Source organism: Pseudophryne corroboree, chromosome 8 (assembly GCF_028390025.1).
Source record: "Pseudophryne corroboree isolate aPseCor3 chromosome 8, aPseCor3.hap2, whole genome shotgun sequence".
NCBI lineage: Eukaryota > Metazoa > Chordata > Amphibia > Anura > Myobatrachidae > Pseudophryne > Pseudophryne corroboree.
The window spans coordinates 467,258,555-467,279,634 of NC_086451.1; the positions used below are offsets into that span (position 1 = coordinate 467,258,555).

Here is a 21,080-nt window from a genome sequence, read left to right on the forward strand (position 1 = left end):
TGTCTGTGTCATTATTTCTAGGTTTATTGGTTCTAGTTTGTGTAATAAATAAAACATATGGGTGACTTAGGAAAACTTTGCTAGAACCTGAGCACAACCACAAAGGGCTTTGTACCCGTACGTTGCGCGTGCGCATTGCGGGGCATATGCATGCGCATAACTGCCATTTTTTTACCTGGTCGCTGCTCTGTGAAAATCGGCAGTGAGCGATCAACTCAGAACGACCCCCAATATATGAATCTGTGGTAAATTTTGACACATAATTACAGATTTTTAGCTGCATATGAGCTGAAAAATTGGTGGTGGAGGGCTGGGGGGTGGGAGGGTGTGAAGGGGGGGAGGCACTTCAGTATTAGCCTAGGGTGGCTGGAACCCCTAATCAGGCCCTGTAGAAGACTTACAAAAAGAATCATTCATACACACTGAAGGTGGTGAAGGGAATGGGGCTAGAAGAAAGAAAGTAGTGTAGCTTCTGGTGGTGGAGAAAAGGTGCTGCTAAAACAAAATATAGAAAAAATAATACAATGTAAAAAAAAAATACAAAAAAAAAATACAAAAGGGTGGAATGGCCAGAACCGGGTGTCACAACTGAAGGCTGACAATGATATTTGTAAGCCTCAGTTGTAGGGGCTGACGGGTACCGAAATGTAGGAGGGGTGAGTAGACTCCTAGACATGTGCTAGGGAGTGGTATGTAGAGCCCAAGGGCGTGACCACGACAACTGAAATATCTTGAACAGGATTTATTGAAAAAGTCATATAAGATGCATAAAATAATAATATCACAAGAGATGAATGAAGCCAGTACTGGTGGGATCCAAAGTCCAGATTAACACAACGTTCCTTATAAACTTGGGGCCCAAATGAGGAATAACCTGATGTTGGGAAATGAAGGTGAAACTGTAAATAATGTTAGTGACCGTGAATAAACAAAAGATGAAGCTTGGGTTCGTAGGTAGATGAAGAATGAAGCTGGGGTTCGTAGGTAAATGAAGAATGAAGCTGGGGTTCGTAGGTAAATGAAGAATGAAGCTGGGGTTCGTAGGTAAATGAAGAATGAAGCTGTGGTTCGTAGGTAAATGAAGAATTAAGCTGGGGTTCGTGGGTAAATGAAGAATGAAGCTGGGGTTCGTAGGTAAATGAAGAATGACCGCTGGTAAGCCAGAAATTACACACCGCAGGAAGATCACAGGGGAACAGGATTTGCACCGCAGGAGGTACCACCGGGGAGTCAGGGTAATTGCAGAGAGAATCCTCAGGAGAACTACACACTGGAGTTGCAGACGACAATGGAAGCACTGACGATTTCCTGGGTGTGGATCCAAGGTATTTATCCCCCATGACCAGCAGGGATTGGCTGAACGTACTTCCTGGACTAAGAACAGCACAGCGGATAGGAGGAATGAGAACAGGTGACTGGAGTCCAACATGGCTGCGCCCATGAACGGTATCAGAAGGGGAATTAACTACTGTGGGAAGGTGGTGAAGTCCGCAGTAGCAAAGTCACACACACCCAGCGGCATGCAGCAACCAGGGAGACAGGAGAGGCAGCAAAGGGACATGAAGGATGCACATCCGGGCGGAGAGTCTCAGACGCGGTGATGACGGTGTACTTGCCCTGAGGTGAGCAGCTAAGACCAATGCAATGAGCAATAACCCAAGCTAAAGCCCGGCTCTGGCCCGCTGAGCCAACCTCAGGAGGCACCTAATAGGCAGAAACTGGTGTCTCAGTACCCGGATCGTGACACATGTGGGGATGAAGAGGGGCCTGGGAAACTACGGAAGCTACTCACACCCACGATCGTCTGCAACATCCTGTGGAAGATGAAGCCGGACAGGGACTGACGGGGTGCTTTTCGGCCATGGCATCCGTGTGCACACTTGTGGTGAAGGCGCTCATGCCCCTGAAAGGGGACGCGTGCAACTGAAAGGTGTGCACAGACACTGCTCACAGGAGGGTGCCGCGAGTCAGGTAGGGAGTGAACTTGTGGCATGACCCCATATTTCTTAGAAACAGGCTCTTTGGGCGGCGGTGGGGGACAAACTAAAGATCCAGAAGCTGCACTGTGCACATCCTCCCCCGCTCTCTGTGTTCTGGCATTTGTCAGAAGTGCCAGATGGCCCTGCTTGGGGGCATATTTACTAATGTGCAGGTTCTTAGAAGTGCAGATGTTGCCTATAGCAACCAATCAGATTCTACTTTCCTGTAATATAATATTTAGCAAATGATTGGTTGCTATGGGCAACATCTCATCTCTTAAAAACGTACACTGTAGTAAATATATCCTCTGGAATGAGAGGCAGTTTGACTTTCCTTCCTCCACCGGTGCGGGATCCATGGGGTGTCCTCCCCACCTGAAGGCAGCTGCTACAGAATTCTGACAGGAGAGGGAGAGAGATAAAGGAGAAGGGAGGAGAGAGAGAAAGACGGAGAGAAATAAAGTAAGAGAGAAAGGGAGGAATAGAGAAACAGGGAGGTAAAGAGAGGGAGAGAGATGGGGAGGGGAGAGAGAGCAATGGAAAGTGAGGTAATGGGAGGAGGGAGAGATGGGGTAGGGAGAGAGAAAGAGACAGGGAGAGAGATAAAGGAGAAGAGAGGATAGAGAGAAAGAGGGAGAGAAATAAAGTGACAGAGAAAGGGAGGAATAGAGAAACAGGGAGGGAAAGAGGGGGATAGAGATGGGGAGGGGGAGAGAGAGCAATGGAAAGGGAGGTGACGAGAAGAGAGTGAGATGGGGTAGGGAAAGAGAGAGAGACAGGGAGAGAAGAAGGGAGGAGAGAGAGAAAGAGGAAGAGAAATAAAGTAAGAGAGAAAGGGAGGAATAGAGAAACAGGGAGGTAAAGAGGGGGAGAGAGATGGGGAGGGGGAGAGAGAGCAATGGAAAGGGAGGTGACGAGAAGAGAGAGAGATGGGGCAGGGAAAGAGAGAGAGACAGGGAGAGAAGAAGGGAGGAGAGAGAAAGAGGGAGAGAAATAAAGTAAGAGAGAAATGGAGGAATAGAGAAACAGGGAGGTAAAGAGAGGGAGAAATATGGGGAGGGGGAGAGAGAGCAATGGAAAGGGAGGTGATGGGAAGAGGAAGAGATGGGGTAGGGAGAGAGAAAGAGACAGGGAGAGAGATAAAGGAGAAGGGAGGAGAGAGAGAAAGAGGGAGCGATATAAAGTGACACAGAAAGGGAGGAATAGAGAAACAGGGAGGGAAAGAGGGGGAGAGAGAGCAATGGGAAGGGAGGTGACGAGAATAGAGAGATGGGGTAGGGAAAGAGAGAGACAGGGAGAGAGGGAAAGAGGGAGAGAGAGAAAGTAAGAGAGAAAGGGAGGAATAGAGAAACAGGGAGGGAAAGAGGGGGAGAGAGATGGGGAGGGGGAGAGAGAGCAATGGAAAGGGAGGTGACGAGAAGAGAGAGAGATGGGGTAGGGAAATAAGAGAGACATGGAGAGAGAGAGAAAGAGGGAGAGAAATAAAGTAAGAGAGAAAGGGAGGAATAGAGAAACAGGGAGGGAAAGAGGGGGAGAGAGATGGGGAGGGGGAGAGAGAGCAATGGAAAGGGAGGTGATGGGAAGAGGAAGAGATGGGGTAGGGAGAGAGAAAGAGACAGGGAGAGAAGAAGGGAGGAGAGAGAGAAAGAGGGAGAGAAATAAAGTAAGAGAGAAAGGGAGGAATAGAGAAACGGAGGTAAAGAGAGGGAGAGAGATGGGGAGGGGGAGAGAGCAATGGAAAGGGAGGTGAGGGGAAGAGAGAGATAGGGTAGGGAAAGAGAGAGAGACAGGGAGAGAGATAAAAGGCCTGCTTACAACCAGGCCCGGCGACAGGGGGGGTCAAAGGGGACAATCGTCCCGGGCCCCAACGTTGTGAGGGGCCCCGAGGACCGGCTGCGGCAGTGTGGCGGCTGCAAGCTCATCATGGATGGAAGTAATTATATACATCGCAGCAATGAGCCGCCGCACCGGCCGCCCGCCCGCTGTGTAGTTAATAGCAGCATGATGCTGCTATTAACTATACAGCGGGCGGCTGGCTCGGCATCGCATTACCGCAATGTATATAATTAGCCAGCACTAAGAACAACGGCACCCATGTGGTAACCCCCCTCTGCCCCAAGGTCAGCTGTGCAATGACGTCGCTCTCCTCCCGGACCGCCCTGTCTCTGCTGTGGCAACTACCTGAGAGGAGCGGCCGTGCAGTCTGCAGAAGCAGGACTGCAATTAAAATGACTGCCAGGCTGGCGAATATACAGAATAAAACAGCCTGAGGCAGGCAGGCTAGCAGCTTGTGGGGAGACTGGTCTGAATAGCGGCGGCTGTGTGCTGGTAAGTGTGCGCTCTTCTGGATTTTGGGGCTTTGGGTTTGGGCACATGTCATAGATGCATGAATGCAGGCCTGGCGAAAGGGGGGTGGTCAAAGGGGACACCCTTACCGTGCCCCGAGGGTCAGAGTACTTTTAGTACTTTTACAACTAACTGCCTGTCTGTCACCAATTTTGTTAACTAAAGCCTAGTACACACTAGGCGATCCCCGCCGACATTGGCGGCGGCGGGGACCCGGCCGGGTGCCGGCATTGGCAAGTGCATACACACTTGCCGATGCCGGTGAGGAAGGGAGCGATGGCGGGGGGAACAACGGCAGCACGGCTGTCGTTAACGAGGACCTTCCTCGTCTACAAGTTCAGACGAGGGAGGGGGGGCGTTAACGATGTGCGCATCGATAGCGACATTGAGTGTACACACTAGGCGATATTGTGAAAGATCTTGCTCAAATCAGCCCTTCTGAGCGAGATCTCTCACTTTCTCGTCTAGTGTGTATGGGGCTAAAGTGTCTGGCCGCAGAGTCCTCCCTTCCCCCCTCACTTGGTCCCGTCCCAGTGGTGCATGCAGCCGTCACGACATCATGACTATGACGCTGCATCGCCTTCCATGTCTCTTGCCATTGAGGAGCATGCCTGAACCAGCCAAGCCTCCTGCCAGTGTTGGGCACAGGTGTGTGACAGTGCATTTACAGACTGAGGGGGTGGGGGGCCCCAGAGATATCAGTGTATGGGGCCCCAAGATTTCTGTTGCCGGCCCTGCTTACAACACAGGGCTTCATTTTAAGTAGATTGCAGTAACCCAGCCTAAAACTACGTTTTAAAGTGCAGCCATGACATACATGTATAACTGAGTTGCACATATCTTGCAACTCCAAATACAGTGTAAATAGGCTTAGACTGTATATATCATGATTACTGCTGTATCATTGCTTGAAATTAAAGGTAAAAACATTGACGCCCCCCCAAATAACCTAAAATACCACTACCCTTGACAGCAAAGTTTTTCTGCAAAAGCAAAGAACTCGCGCTAACAATGCCAGGCTGGGCTGGCACAGTTAAGATACCTGCAGCCTGGCATTCCCTGGCATAATGTGAATCCAGGCCCATCCACCACTACTGGTGCACGGCCACAATTGCAAATTACGTCTAATGGCCCAAATGTATTAAAGCCTTATCAAGAGATAAAACGGAGACAGATAAAGAGTGATAATGTACCAGCCAATCAGCTCCTAGCTGCCATGTCTCAGGCTGTGTTTGAGAAATGACAGTTAGGAGCTGATTGGCTGGTCATTTATCATTCCTTATGTACCTCAACCTGATCCCTTATTAAGGCTTAATACATTTGGGCCATAGATCCTACCTGCATTTATCTGTGCACGCGCTGGACGTCAAGGTAGATTATTTCTCCCCCGCAGCTGGAGTTATGTCAAAAATCTGAATCAAGGACCGCAATAATCAAAATATCTCTGCAGACACTGGGGGAAGCTTCAGTAGAATCCGTTCATTGCATTAAATCAATGCTTGCACAACGGTTGTTACATCTGACGACAATTATATACTTTCTGAACATTCATTAGGAAGTTCCAGCAAAACTTTCCTTGACGTGATTGTCATTTTTTTGGCAAATATAAAATCATTACTATTTAAAATATAACATATGACAGATGAAGCTGGTCTGGGGAAAAACAAACTATTGTATTTCATGGAAACTATTAAAGCAATCCTTGGGGCAAACAGACTGATCACGGAAATCCAGTTTTATTATCCTGGCAGACGCAAATAAAGAAATGATTAAAAAGACAATGAGCATCGGAATCCAATTTACCACTAGTCTGTGCTTTATTTTGTGTCATTTTCCTCAGTTTAGACAGGAATATACAACTATAAAATGGGAGACGCAACAGTATTGAAGGAGTTGTGTTGCTTTGAACACTGCTGTCCCATCGTAAAGGTCTCACTAGACCTAATTTATGAATATTGCACAGAAAAGCTACAACTTTCTGCAAAAAGTATCATATGTCACTGATACATATTGTGATAAAAGCAGTGGAATTGTGTTTGAGTGCAGGTATATACTATATACTGTATGTCCAAGATTTCTGTCCTATGAGTTTAAAAAAAAAACCAGGAGAAGGTCTGTTTCTGCAAAACAGACAATGGCCCTCATTCCGAGTTGTTCGCTCGTTAGCTGCTTTTAGCAGCATTGCACATGCTAAGCCGCCGCCCTCTGGGAGTGAATCTTAGCTTAGCAGAATTGCGAACGAAAAATTAGCAGAATTGCGAAAAGAAATTTCTTAGCAGTTTCTGAGTAGCTCGAGACTTACTCCTACACTGCGATCAGTTCAGTCCTTTTCGTTCCTGGTTTGACGTCACAAACACACCCAGCGTTCGCTCCCCGTTTCTCCAGACACTCCCGCGTTTTTCCCTGAAACGCCTGCGTTTTTCCACACACACCCATAAAACGGCCAGTTTCCGCCCAGAAACACCCACTTCCTGTCAATCACACTACGATCAGCAGAACGATGAAAAAACCTTGTTACGCCATGAGTAAAATATCAAACTTTTGAGCAAATTTACTTGGCGCAGGCACACTGCGAACATTGCGCATGCGCAGTTTGCGACTAATCGCTCCGAAGCGAAAGAAAATAACGAGCGAACAACTCGGAATGAGGGCCATAGGGCCTAATTCAGATCTGGTCGCTGTTGTGCGAAATCGTAGGTGCAAGGCCAAACTACGAAAATAAATCCTGCATTTTTTTTATCGCTAGGCGAACGCAGGCTGATTAATGGGAAGCGGGCATTTGTGGTTGGTAACTGACCGTTTTCTGTCAGTGTCAGGAAAAACGCAGGCGTTCCCAAGCGTTTTCAGGGCGGGTATGTGACGTCAGCTCCGGCCCTGATCAGCCTGTGTGTATCGCACAGTAGGAGTAAGTCCTGGGCTACACACACACTGCACAGACTGGAAAATCATTAGATGGTGAGTGAGTTGCGAACGGATTTGCAGCTGACTGGCGTTTGCAAAGCTTTTCGCACAGACTTGCACGGGGCGGGTTTTCACTCTGTCTGTGCGGTGACTATCCGTTTGCAGATATCTGCAAATTCGCAAAGGAGCGATCAGGTCTGAATTAGGCCTTTAATTATGAGCATGGGATTTTAGTAAAAGCCGGTTAAAGGGCCCTGGGGGGCATGAATGAGAAAGAGAGGGTGGGCTCCATTCATTAGGCCTGGTCCGGAACTTGAAGGACTGTAGCCAAAGAGAAGGCTAATTAGTGCTCACAACACCTGCATGGGTGTAACACAAGCCTGTCCAACCTGTGGCTCTCCAGCTGTTGAGAAACTACACAGCCCAGCATGGTTTAGCATTTCCCAATAGCAAAGCTGTGGCAGGGCATGCTGGGACGTGTAGTTTCACAACAGCTGGAGAGCCACAGGTTGGCCAGACCTGGTGTAATAATTGACTGTCAGTCTTGACAGGACTTTTCTCATTGCCTGGGGAGCAAGCTGCTTGCTTGCAGAGAGAGACACCATTACTGCTTGAAGTGAGTGCTGTGTTGAACTGCTGTTTTGGTGAGCCGGACAGTAGGTCCTTCTCACACTTAGAGAGCAAAACCTTGTGTACAGTTAGAACCCAGATGGGCTCGGATCTATGTTTATGTTATGTTTTACTTTTGCTGCAAATAGAAATAACTGAGGCTATTTGCACCAAATAGCCTGGTCTGGTGTGTAACTATTTGAGCTGCCATAAGAAAGTGCATCCGTCCACCCTGGGGGAGACAGCATCCTTACCCTTATCCGCTCACAGTATGTTATGCAGTACAGTATATAAATGGATACTGGATTTAATAGTGTACAATAATGCAGTGTATACACACATGCAATAGTTGTGTCTCAGAAGTTTGTTAGCACCCTTACTTCTCATTCCAATGTAGGAGACCAAGTGACACCAAGTCTAAAGCTGGGTCTACACTATACAATGTATTATCCAATATATATCGATCTGACGCAGATCTGAATACTTTAGTGTGTACCCCTGATCTGTCATGCCTGGCTGGCGTTGAATTGGGATCCAGTGGCTACATGCAGCATGTGAAGATATATTGCGCTGTGGTACAGAAGATGGTATAGTGTCTACAGCGTACATTATTTAATAGTCTAATGCTGGTCACACATTAACCAGGAGATTCCCCGATTCCCTGACCCCGATCCAATTCGATGATCAAAAACCACTAATTAGTAGGCATCGATGATCGGTGATCATTTTTTGGTTGGAATCGGCAAATCGAGGATTACCAACATGTTGGATCTCCTGATCTCCCAACCCAGCTATCAGTAGAACAAGGAATTGTCCTGACTCCCCCGATGTATGGGCTCCTTAAGAAGTAATATATGTAAATCCATAACTTATGTTTGTGACAAACTCTATACAAGATACACGGTTTATGTCTGAGCACGATTTTAAGTCTGATCCCTACATTCTTGCTCTTCTCTCCGCTGTTTTAGGAAAATGCGATTACTAGCACAATCTATGAGGAGTCCATGATGTGGATCCCTGCCGAGAAACCAATAGAAGACAAAGAGTTCATGAAGAATTCCAGAATATTTGAGATATGCAAGAATGTGACCACACACTGGATCTATCCTACTACTCCAACCGGTATGGAAATGTCCTTATATAGTAGATGCCAATAGGACCAGACCAGATACATGTCTGGGATACATCCAGCAACCAGAGTACTCAGCTGCCAATTCTTGATGATATGAGTGATACATTTTTATACCAAACCTGTACGATTCTATAGGAATGTATACATTTATATAACACAATGAACTAGCAAGTCAGATCCCCGGATCTGCCTTTCCCTCTGAAGAACATGCATAGTTTTTCTGGCTTTCATGCCTTGATAATCATCATATTCATCACTGGTGGAGTCCAAAGTAGGAAACACAGAATCCCTAGAGAACTTTAAAATACTTAGTTGATGCAGTCGCTGTACAGTATGTATCGTTTGGCAAGAAGAGAATTCCAGGCGACATCACTATACTGCATCAGAGGAGAGATTCTTACCTATTGCAGGAGGAACTGCAGTGTAACAACAATCACCAACGCTTCCTCCTGCAGTCATTGTACAGCTGAGGCAGAGAAGGTACAGGAAAAGAGGAATATTCTCTTCCCGATACCTCTACTTGTGTTTCCAGCCCCCGCTCTGTAAGTGTAGTGCTGCAGGAGGCAGTGCCAGATTAATGTGCACATGGGCCTGGAGCTGAAATATAGGAAAGGCCTATTGTGTACCGCTGCAGCAGATTGGATTAAGGAGAGGGGAGCAGGGGATATGCCTCAGCGCCCGTTAGTTACATTACACCGCACAGTAGTGTCCGAGACACGTTACACTGCACAGCAGTGTCCGATAGTTAGATTACACCGCACAGTAGTGTCCGAGTTACATTACACCGCACGGTAGTGTCCGAGTTACATTACACCGCACGGTACCGTCTGCTGGTTACATTACACCGCACGGTAGCGTCTGTAGTTACATTACACCGCACGGTAGTGTCCGAGACACGTTACACCGCACAGCAACGTCCAATAGTTACATTACACCGCACAGCACCGTCCGATAGTTACAATACACCGCACGGCAGCGTCCGATAGTTACATTACACTGCTCAGTAGTGACCTAGTCACATTACACCTCATGGCAGCGTCCGATATTTACATTACACCATACACTAGTGTCCGAGTCACATTACACTGCACGGCAGCGTCTGATAGTCACATTACACTGCACAGTAGTGTCCGAGTCACATTACACCGCAAGTCAGCGTCCAATAGTTACATTACACCGCACAGCAGCGTCCGATAGTTACAATAAACCACACGGCAGCATCCGATAGTTACATTACACCACACGGCAGCGTTCTATAGTCACATTACACCGCAAGTCAGCGTCCAATAGTTACATTACACCGCACAGCAGCGTCAGATAGTTACAATAAACCACACGGCAGCGTCCGATAGTTACATTACACCACACGGCAGCGTTCTATAGTCACATTACACCGCACAGGAGTGTCCGATAGTCACATTACACCGCATGGCAGCGTCTGATAGATACATTACACCGCAAGGTAGTGTCCGTATACACACTGGCCGGAATTCAATTGATTATGATGCATGACAAATTAAAACGGCAACGTCCGATAGTTACATTACACCACACGGCAGCGTCCGATAGTCACATTACACCGTGCGGCAGCGTCCGATAGTTACATTATACCGCATGGCAGCGTCCGATAGTTACATTACACCACACGCAGCGTCCGATAGTTACATTACACCACACGGCAGCGTCCTATAGTCACATTACACCGCACAGGAGCGTCTGATAGTCACATTATATCGCATGGCAGCGTCTGATAGATACATTACACCGCAAGGTAGTGTCCGTATACACACTAGCCGGAATTCAATTGATTATCATGCATGACAAATTAAAACGGCAGCGTCCGATAGTTACATTACACCGCATAGCAGCGTCCGATAGTTACATTACACCACACGGCAGCGTCCGATAGTCACATTACACCACACGGCAGGGTCCGATAGTCACATTACACCGCAAGGCAGCATCTGATAGTCACATTACACCGCACAGCAGCGTCTGATAGTCACATTACACCGCACAGCAGCGTCTGATAGTCACATTACACCGCACGGCAGCGTCTGATAGTCACATTACACCGCATGGCAGCGTCCGATAGTTACATTACACCACACGGCAGCGTCCGATAGTCACATTACACCGCACGGCAGGGTCCGATAGTCACATTACACCGCAAGGCAGCATCTGATAGTCACATTACACCGCACAGCAGCGTCTGATAGTCACATTACACCGCACGGCAGCGTCTGATAGTCACATTACACCACACGGCAGCGTCCGATAGTTACATTACACCACACGTCAGCGTCCGATAGTTACATTACACTGCATGGCAGCGTCCGGTAGTTACATTACACCACATGGCAGCGTCCGATAGTTACATTACACGACACGGCAGCGTCCGATAGTTACATTACACCGCACGGCAGCGTTCGATAGTTACATTACATCGCACGCCAGCGTCCGATAGTCACATAACACCGCACGGCAGAGTCTGATAGACACATTACACCACACGGCAGAGTCCGATAGACACATTACACCGCACGGCAGCATCTGATAGTCACATTACACCGCATGGCAGCGTCCGATAGTTACATTACACTCTATGGCAGCGTCCGATAGTTACATTACACCACACGGCAGCGTCCTATAGTTACATTACACCGCACGGCAGCGTACAATAGTCACATTACACCATACATCAGCGACCGACAGTTACATTACACCACTCAGTAGTGTCCTAGTCACATTACACTACACGGCAGCGTCCGATAGTTACATTACACCGCACGGGAGTGTCCGATAGTTACATTACACCGCACGGCAGCGTCCGATAGTTACATTACACCGAGCGGCAGCGTCCGATAGTCACATTACACCGCAAGGTAGTGTCCGAGTCACATTACACTACAAGGCAGTGTCCGATAGTTACATTACACCGAGCGGCAGCGTCCGATAGTCAGATTACACCGCAAGGTAGTGTCCGAGTCACATTACACTACAAGGCAGTGTCCGATAGTTACATTACACCGAGCGGCAGCGTCCGATAGTCACATTACACCGCAAGGTAGTGTCCGAGTCACATTACACTACAAAGCAGTGTCCGATAGTTACATTACACCGAGCAGAAGCGTCCGATAGTCACATTACACCGCAAGGTAGTGTCCGAGTCACATTACACTACAAGGCAGTGTCCGATAGTTACATTACACCGCACTGCAACGTCCAATAGTTACATTAGACCGCACGGCAGCGTCTGATAGTCACATTACACCACAAGGTAGTGTCCGTATACACACTGGCCGGAATTCAATTGATTATCATGCATGATAAATTAAAACAGTATGCCATTAAGGTCACAGAACATGCACACATAACTTTAAGTGTGAGAAAGTCCTGGGCATAGTGCTACACAGCATATACTCCTTTATACCTCAAACCGCAGCTGCAGAACACCTCACAGATCACACAGGCGGGGAGCACTGCAGTGCAGTGTACTGTACTGTCCAGTGGGCGGGGCTTAGAACGGTCCGGGGGTGTGGCTTCGGGCAACAGGGGCCAGGGGGCTCAGCAGTGGAAGAACCAGGGGCTGAGTAAGTTTATAAAGGTCCCACAGAGACACAGCTTGTAATGGCAAGTGAGAAGAGCTTTGAGCAATCGTGGGCACAGCTGTAGATGCACCAGGAGGCGGAGCTTATCGCGATCTGGGGGAGGAGCTTATTTCAATCCTGGGTATGTGCTTTATTGGGCAGTGACAGCTGCTGGCAGCTTCAGAGGGGATAGGCAGAGTTCTGTCTCTCCGTGACAGGAGTCGAGTGAGTTAATGCTATTGGTGATGACAGGAGAAAAGTTTTTTTTTTCTTCCTGTCAACACTATCTGAACTGCAGGGGATCTGTGGGCCTATTTCCAGTGGGGGGCCTGGAGCTGCAGCTCCATCCGCCCCATTGTTAATCCGGCCCTGGCAGGAGGAAGTGCCAGTGATTAGTGTTGCACTGCGGTACCTCCCACAGTCAGTCACTCAATGAGCAGGAGTGCAAGAACTAGATGGAAACAAGATGGTATAGTTGTGTAAAGATGGTCAGTCAATGGGGGGGCTAGGTTCACAATACAAAATAACCACCTCAAATCCTATAATGGTTTCTAAATTATGAGACGAAAGGATAATTTTACGTATAGTGTAATTGTAATAGCTTAATCTTGAGTGAAAACCTCTAGAGTGGGTCTAGCCAACCTGTGGTTCTCTAGCTGTTGTGAAAATAATCATTAATAAATGAGTCATATAAAACAATCTTCATCTGTAATCCCCACTTTAATTTTATTTTGAAGATTATAATCCTATGTTCCACTGTTATTTTCTTCAAAGGTTATTGGTGGTCATTCCGAGTTGTTCGCTAGCTGTTTTCGGTTGCAGCGCAGCGTTCAGGCAAAAAAGCGGCACTTCTGCACATGCATATGCAGCGCAATGCGCATGCACAACGTTCTTTCACAACGGCCAATGCAGTTTCACACAAAGTCTAGCGAAGCTTTTTAGTCGCACTGCTGGCCGCAGAGTGATTGACAGGAAGGGGGCGTTTCTGGGTGTCAACTGACCGTTTTCAGGGAGTGTTTGAAAAAACGCAGGCGTGCCAGGAAAAATGCAGGCGTGGCTGGGGAAACGCAGGGCGTGTTTGTGACGTCAAAACAGGAACTGAATGGTCTGAAGTGATCGCAAGCGCTGAGTAGGTCTGGAGCTACTCTGAAACTGCACAAATTATTTTGCAGCCGCTCTGCGATCCTTTCGTTCGCACTTCTGCTAAGCTAAGATACGCTCCCAGAGGGCGGCGGCTTAGCGTTTGCACGGCTGCTAAAAACAACTAGCGAACGATCAACTCGGAATGACCACCTTTGTTTGGTAAATTCAGATACAGATTCATGAAATTCATTTCATATTTTTAAGACCAATGGGGGGGCGCTGATTAGTTTCAGTAATTGAATAAGTAGCACCTTCAAAACAACATGAAATGCTGGTAATTGGTTTGGCAGAATGAAGTGCACCGATGAGATTTACTGAGGACCTCAGCATATCAACAGGTGATATTTCTTGATTTAAAAATATTTTTTTATTTTAGCTCCTGAATTTTTGGATTTTGACGACAGAGAAGATCGCAGTGGTGAGAAGCAGACTAAGCGTCAGAGCAGATCGTTGACAGAAGAAGATCTACCTGTCAATGACTATGTAAGTGCGCTATTCAGACAGTACAAACGCTATAGGCGAGTTTGTGCGTACAGCACATGTGCAGATGTGAATTTACCCAATGTGGCCGGAGAGACCAACCAGCCACACGTGTAATGGCGGCTGCGGCACTGAAGGTGTTGACCCTCGTGCCTGGCGCCATATTAAGGGACAATGGGCGCTGGGCGTCACTGTTAAACGTACTTACGGCGCTGGGCACGGACTGTTTAAAAGTTTGTTTAATGATGTGTTTTAACATGTCATATGTAGTGCTCTATGCACAATTGCAGGAATGCATGTTTAACTGTATTTTATATTCAAGATGTGGTCATCTGTATATTTAAAGAGGAAAATGCACTTACTATTATAGATGTCTGAATAATCATGTCTTATCCTCTGGGAATGGGACAGGGCCCTTAGCATGCCACTTCCTATCAGAGAGGTGTGAAGGACAATACCTTTTGATGTGTAAGTTCCTTAGAGAGAGATGCTAATCACTGGGTCTATGGGCTTGGAACTTGTTTCATGTACCTGATTTAATTGACATACGAACGACCTATGCAGGAAGGAAGACTGTTTGTATTGTAGCCTTCCTGTTGTAATCTCAGACACTGGGTTTGCCTGGAGATGTGAATGAGACAGAAACATTGTGTTTTGAAGCTATGTGATAAATTTATCAATAGTGAATGTTAATCTGATACCAAACGTCTGTGTCAGAGGAAGGAGGATATTGTTTTATTGCACTTATATCCTTGTAAAATGTGATTTATTGGTATTTTGTAAAATAACCTGATTGGTTGGAGAAGACAGGGAGGGCTTACCCCCCTGTGATACTGTGTGGAAAACTGACATAAAAAGGAGACCTGTGTGCCTCCAGAGTTGTAGTTATACCATCTTATTCTGCTGGAACATCTTGCTGTATGCTGTTGCCCCTAGCAATAGGGAAGAGTTTTCTTTAGAACTATATTTGAGCAAATAAACATCATTGCCTCAAGAAGATTGCTTCATCTTGTGACCAACAGGGTTAGGCCAAACCTAGCCCCGTCCTCCGGCTGTCCAGGGAAGCACCTAACGTCTCCAAGCTCCGCCTTCCGCCAGCTACCGGTAGAGGCCTAGCAAGTGGCTAGTGGGGATTCGTCAGCACCACACAGGGGTGGTAAGGCAGTGCGTCGGCACATACAGAGCAGAACCGTGGTTCCAAACGCCACGGCAGGTTAGGAGTTTGGTGGTGGCAGCAAGAACCCGCCCACCGCGCAGTGGGTGGAGTCAGTAACAGGCGGTTACTGACGGTAAGCGGGAATCCCCTATGTGGTCAGGCCTCGTGCGGCTTGACCTTCCATTCTGTGCGCAGTCAACGGGACGCGGCAAGCGGCGAGTGCTTCCGTACGGTACCGTCCTGTCACAGAAATTGGTGGCATAGTGGTGGGATATTCCCAGGCGGCTTTTCATCACCCGATTGGAGAAGCCGAGTTACTCAGGAGAGGAGTAACTGCAGCGCAGGAGAACGCACAAGATGGCGGAATTCAGCGGAATGTCCAAGGAGGATCTGGAGATCGTATGCCAGGGGAAGGGTGTGGATGTCCCTTTCAACGCGTCCAGAAGCGTCATGAAGGCGGCGCTCAGGAGCGTGGAGGAGTCTCATCGGGCGGAGGTGGAAAGCACTGACGGCGTCAGCATCACAGAGGACGGCCCAACAGTGGACCTTCGTAAGGAACCGGTGAGAACCACAAGCCCCGCCCTCTCTCACAGCAGCAATGTTTCCCAGCAATCCCTAGCAGGGCCAGGATCCCAACGTCCCAGGGGGGGGCGGCCCGGATACCCTAGCAGATCGGCTAGCGGAATTGGGGGAAAGGGCAACGGAGCAAGAACGCATGCTTGTCATTCGGATGTGGCATGCGGAGCGGGCATCACAGGCCGTGGTACCCCGGGAGCCGTTGTCAGCTGTTGTACACAGATCAGGACGTATACAGTTTGCCAAGTTTGCAGACAGTGATGGGGACATTGATGGACATTTGCAAGTTTTTGAAAGGACTTGCAAACTACACGATCTACCCAAGTCAGAGTGGGTGAGACACCTTGTGCCCACTCTGCATGGAGAGGCCTTGGAGGCCTATCGAGGAGTGGCGACGGAGGACTGTGGGAACTACGACGAAGTCGCGAAGGCCCTCCTCCAGCGATTCTTCATCACTCCAGAGTCTTACAGGAAGAAATTCAGAGACTTGCCCAAGAATCCTAGCAGCACCCATGAGCAGTTCGCCAACCAGCTGCGGCAGTACGTGGTGAAGTGGGTGAAGGATTCGGAAGCCACTACATGGGACGCACTGATCGACCTGATCGGCAGGGAGCAGTTCTACCGCCGGTGCGCCCAAGAAGTGAAGGAGTGGGTGCTAGATCGGGAGCCACCCAGCTTAAAAATGGCTGCCCAATTAGCCGACAAATATGTGGCAATTCGGCCACGGGGCCAGAAGCGCCCCGCCATCAGCCAGCTCCAACAGACTGTACCACCAAGGGGACCCCCCTCTTCAGCTCATCACCCCCAAAGACAAGCATCTTCCAACCCGGGTGCTCTTGGCCAGCAACTGCACCGCAGCGTCCCTGCAACTGATTAGAGATCATCGGTGCCACGACTGGAGAAGAGGTGCTACGGCTGTGGGAAAATCGGACATCTGAGGATGAACTGTCCTGCATCCCAAGCATCCCAGACTCGTGCCCCAAATCCGAGTGCTGGAGCCCGGCTCGCTTGTTTGACGAGAGGAGATGAGCCTACAGAGACTGTTCCCCCTCCAGTCAGGCCGATGGAGTGTGGCGAGAGACAGGTGCACTCTGCGGAGAGAGTCACCTGCATGGCCAAACAGCCCCTACACAACATGTGGAGGCACCTGCAGCCAGACCACGTGGGACCCCTGCAGGGAGAAGGCCTAAGAGACTCTGGGGCCTCAATCACTGTGGTGAGCCCCCACCTTATAGATCCTGCTGCAGTATTGCAGGGTCGCACTGCCACGGTCACCCTGGCAGAAGGAACAGAAAAAGCGGTTCCCATGGCAAGAGTCTACCTGGACTGGGGAGCTGGACCAGAGTTGCGAGAAGTTGCCGTCATGGATGGTCTCCCAACTGATGTGGTCCTAGGAAATGATCTGGGTGGTGGGATCGTCACTACGTTTGTTGGCGCCATTCCCCGGAGTCAAGTTCCAAAACCACCGTTGACATCAGCTACTCCAGCACAGCCCAGCCCAGAGGAAAAGACTACAGCTGCAAGACAACTGCCAGCACAGCCAACCACAGCATCAACCAGCCCAGAGGAAAAGATTACAGCGGCTAGATCGGTACATCGACCCCGCATGCCTTTTGCCTCTGGTATGCCTACGTCCCCTAGCAACGCAGAGGATGTCGGGTCCAGCTCGTTTGATCCTGTGGGGGTGCCCAATGATGCTCCTGACCCAAGTGGTTTGCCAACTCCGGCGGTGAGTATGAGAAACCACACTGACTTTTCCCTGACTGACCCCTACCAGACTGACCCTAGTAGTCCCCACCTAGATCCCCCTGTAGAGTGTCCCAATTTAGGAGAGATTGAGGGCCACAGGCAGGAGTTTAGGGAGGCGCAACTCTCTGACCCATCCCCGAAAGGCATGAGGCGCCACTCTGGCAGCGGCCTTGACAGGGTTGGGGCGGGGAGTTTGACCTGGCGGGAAGGGTTAAGGTACAGGGTAGCCAGGAAAGTGGGAGGGGATAGACCAGATAGGGAATGTGTCCAACTGGTCCCCTCAGGGAACGTTCCTGCGCAACCGGTGTCGGTTGCCAGCGAAACCCCTTTGGACAGTAACCTGGAGACAGACCGTACCCTGAAGTGCCTGATACAGAGCTTACCCTGGTCTGGAATGTTGGATGACGCCCAGACCAACTGTAAGGCTGGTGCCATGCGTTGGCAGCCGGGGCACTCCAGCGGTTGTGTTGTCTCTGGGCCTCTGCCCATAGGAGAACCCTTGCAGCAAGTTGCTGTGGACATAGCAGGTCCCCTGCCTGTGCGCAGTAGATCGGGGAAGACACGCAGCCTCCCTGTAGTGGATGCCACACAGGATCCAGAGGCTGGTGGTCTGGCCGCCATCACTGTGGCACAGGTAGCGGACGAGGAGGAAGGAGTAGGCCTAGGTGACAGGGTAGGTTTCCCGAGTCATAGGTCGACAGAGGAGGATTGGATGGCAGATCTGACAGTAAGGGCAGACAGTTGCCAGATAGGTATGACGGAGGTGCAGTGCCTGGGGCACCATGTGGGAGGAGACAGGGGTAGGCCCAACCCAGAGGGGGTGGAGGCAACCAGAGGCTGTCCCCGACCCACATCACCCAGACCGGTACTGACCTTAGAACCTGTAAGGCCCTACGGACATGTTGTCATTGACTTTAGTCCAGTAGTGAACCCCTTGACAGAGGTGGCTAGGAAGGGCATTCCCAAGTCAGTGGACTTTGCACCCGCTTGCGAGTTGGCATTCCAGTCATTGAAGAAGGCTCGGGTACCCGCTCTAGTGCTGATGGCGCACATTCTTGACCAGGACTGTGTGTTACGAACTATTGCGCCACTGCACGGACTGGGAGCTGTACCGAGCCAGAAAGAGCCATATGGGCAGGAGCACCCTGTGGCCTGTTTGAGCAGGAAACTGCTATTGTGGGAGGTGGGGTATGCCACAATTGGGACACCGTGGGTGGCACTTGTTTGTAACCGGCCCCCCACCGTAGTGACTTACCACCTACCTGTTAGGTGGCTGCAACCTACCTTGGGGGAATTGGACAGACTTTTGTGGTGGAGCCTTGAACTTGGACTTCAGGTGGACTATTTGAAGATTGTGCACCCACGAAGAGAGGCCCACTGCACTATGGATGAACTGTCTAGGCCAGAGCCTACACATCCCAGGTAGCGTCCCCTTCACCCCAACGGACTGCGGGACCAGGACCCAAATCGTTGGGACATGGGTCCCTGGTTGACCCGCTTGAATGGGGGGGGAGGAGTGTGGCCGGAGAGACCAACCAGCCACACGTGTAATGGCGGCTGCGGCACTGAAGGTGTTGACCCTCGTGCCTGGCGCCATATTAAGGGACAATGGGCGCTGGGCGTCACTGTTAAACGTACTTACGGCGCTGGGCACGGACTGTTTAAAAGTTTGTTTAATGATGTGTTTTAACATGTCATATGTAGTGCTCTATGCACAATTGCAGGAATGCATGTTTAACTGTATTTTATATTCAAGATGTGGTCATCTGTATATTTAAAGAGGAAAATGCACTTACTATTATAGATGTCTGAATAATCATGTCTTATCCTCTGGGAATGGGACAGGGCCCTTAGCATGCCACTTCCTATCAGAGAGGTGTGAAGGACAATACCTTTTGATGTGTAAGTTCCTTAGAGAGAGATGCTAATCACTGGGTCTATGGGCTTGGAACTTGTTTCATGTACCTGATTTAATTGACATACGAACGACCTATGCAGGAAGGAAGACTGTTTGTATTGTAGCCTTCCTGTTGTAATCTCAGACACTGGGTTTGCCTGGAGATGTGAATGAGACAGAAACATTGTGTTTTGAAGCTATGTGATAAATTTATCAATAGTGAATGTTAATCTGATACCAAACGTCTGTGTCAGAGGAAGGAGGATATTGTTTTATTGCACTTATATCCTTGTAAAATGTGATTTATTGGTATTTTGTAAAATAACCTGATTGGTTGGAGAAGACAGGGAGGGCTTACCCCCCTGTGATACTGTGTGGAAAACTGACATAAAAAGGAGACCTGTGTGCCTCCAGAGTTGTAGTTATACCATCTTATTCTGCTGGAACATCTTGCTGTATGCTGTTGCCCCTAGCAATAGGGAAGAGTTCTCTTTAGAACTATATTTGAGCAAATAAACATCATTGCCTCAAGAAGATTGCTTCATCTTGTGACCAACAGGGTTAGGCCAAACCTAGCCCCGTCCTCCGGCTGTCCAGGGAAGCACCTAACGTCTCCAAGCTCCGCCTTCCGCCAGCTACCGGTAGAGGCCTAGCAAGTGGCTAGTGGGGATTCGTCAGCACCACACAGGGGTGGTAAGGCAGTGCGTCGGCACATACAGAGCAGAACCGTGGTTCCAAACGCCACGGCAGGTTAGGAGTTTGGTGGTGGCAGCAAGAACCCGCCCACCGCGCAGTGGGTGGAGTCAGTAACAGGCGGTTACTGACGGTAAGCGGGAATCCCCTATGTGGTCTGGCCTCGTGCGGCTTGACCTTCCATTCTGTGCGCAGTCAACGGGACGCGGCAAGCGGCGAGTGCTTCCGTACGGTACCGTCCTGTCACACCCAATTTTGAATGTTTCCATCGGAAGCAACTCGTCGGAACGGTCTTTCCTTGAAGTGGGATGTTTCGGGGCTGGAACTGGGCGATGACAATGTGATCACACGTTACCACGTAGGATCACATATACGGCAAAGGGAAAACTGTTTAGGACATATCTCCTTGCGCAAGTGCTGGCACTAAGGATGGGGGCTGCAACTGTTAGCGTAAAGGGCAGTACGACCTTCCGCTTACAGACGCATGCACACCCGCATTAGCCAGATGGAATCTCACATTAGCATCAGGTAGTAAATCTAACTTCTGCGGACAATGCAATTGCAGCCACTTTGTGTGCTTGGTCAGCAAGATAGACAGATAGGGCATGGTGATTATTCGTGTACAATTTGGATGTTACTATGGGAAAAAAAATGATGCCTGGTAAAATAATACTACCGCTCGCTGCACAGCAAGGCAGTGTTAGATACCAGCAATAGATAACTAAATAGCTGTGTGAGCAGCAACGGAAGCGAGATCTACTGTATAGTGTACACATTTTTTTATTTTCTTGTTAAATATGGCCCTAAGTTCATTCTGTGACATGAATCC

At 49.1% G+C, this 21,080-nt stretch overlaps 1 protein-coding gene and 1 long non-coding RNA gene across 3 annotated transcripts in view; one reads left to right on the top strand and one right to left on the bottom strand.

Annotated features, from left to right (window-relative positions):
- Positions 1-21,080, top strand: part of TNMD (tenomodulin) — a 165,629-nt gene that overhangs the window by 83,095 nt on the left and 61,454 nt on the right. Inside the window, exons 5-6 of the mRNA XM_063938367.1 lie at positions 8,804-8,957; positions 14,077-14,183. Of these exons, the coding sequence (XP_063794437.1) occupies positions 8,804-8,957; positions 14,077-14,183 (261 nt within the window). The remainder of the gene's footprint in view (positions 1-8,803; positions 8,958-14,076; positions 14,184-21,080) is intronic.
- The window catches only part of LOC134949644 (uncharacterized), a 143,861-nt gene that overhangs the window by 82,711 nt on the left and 40,070 nt on the right, over positions 1-21,080 (bottom strand). The window lies entirely within an intron of this gene.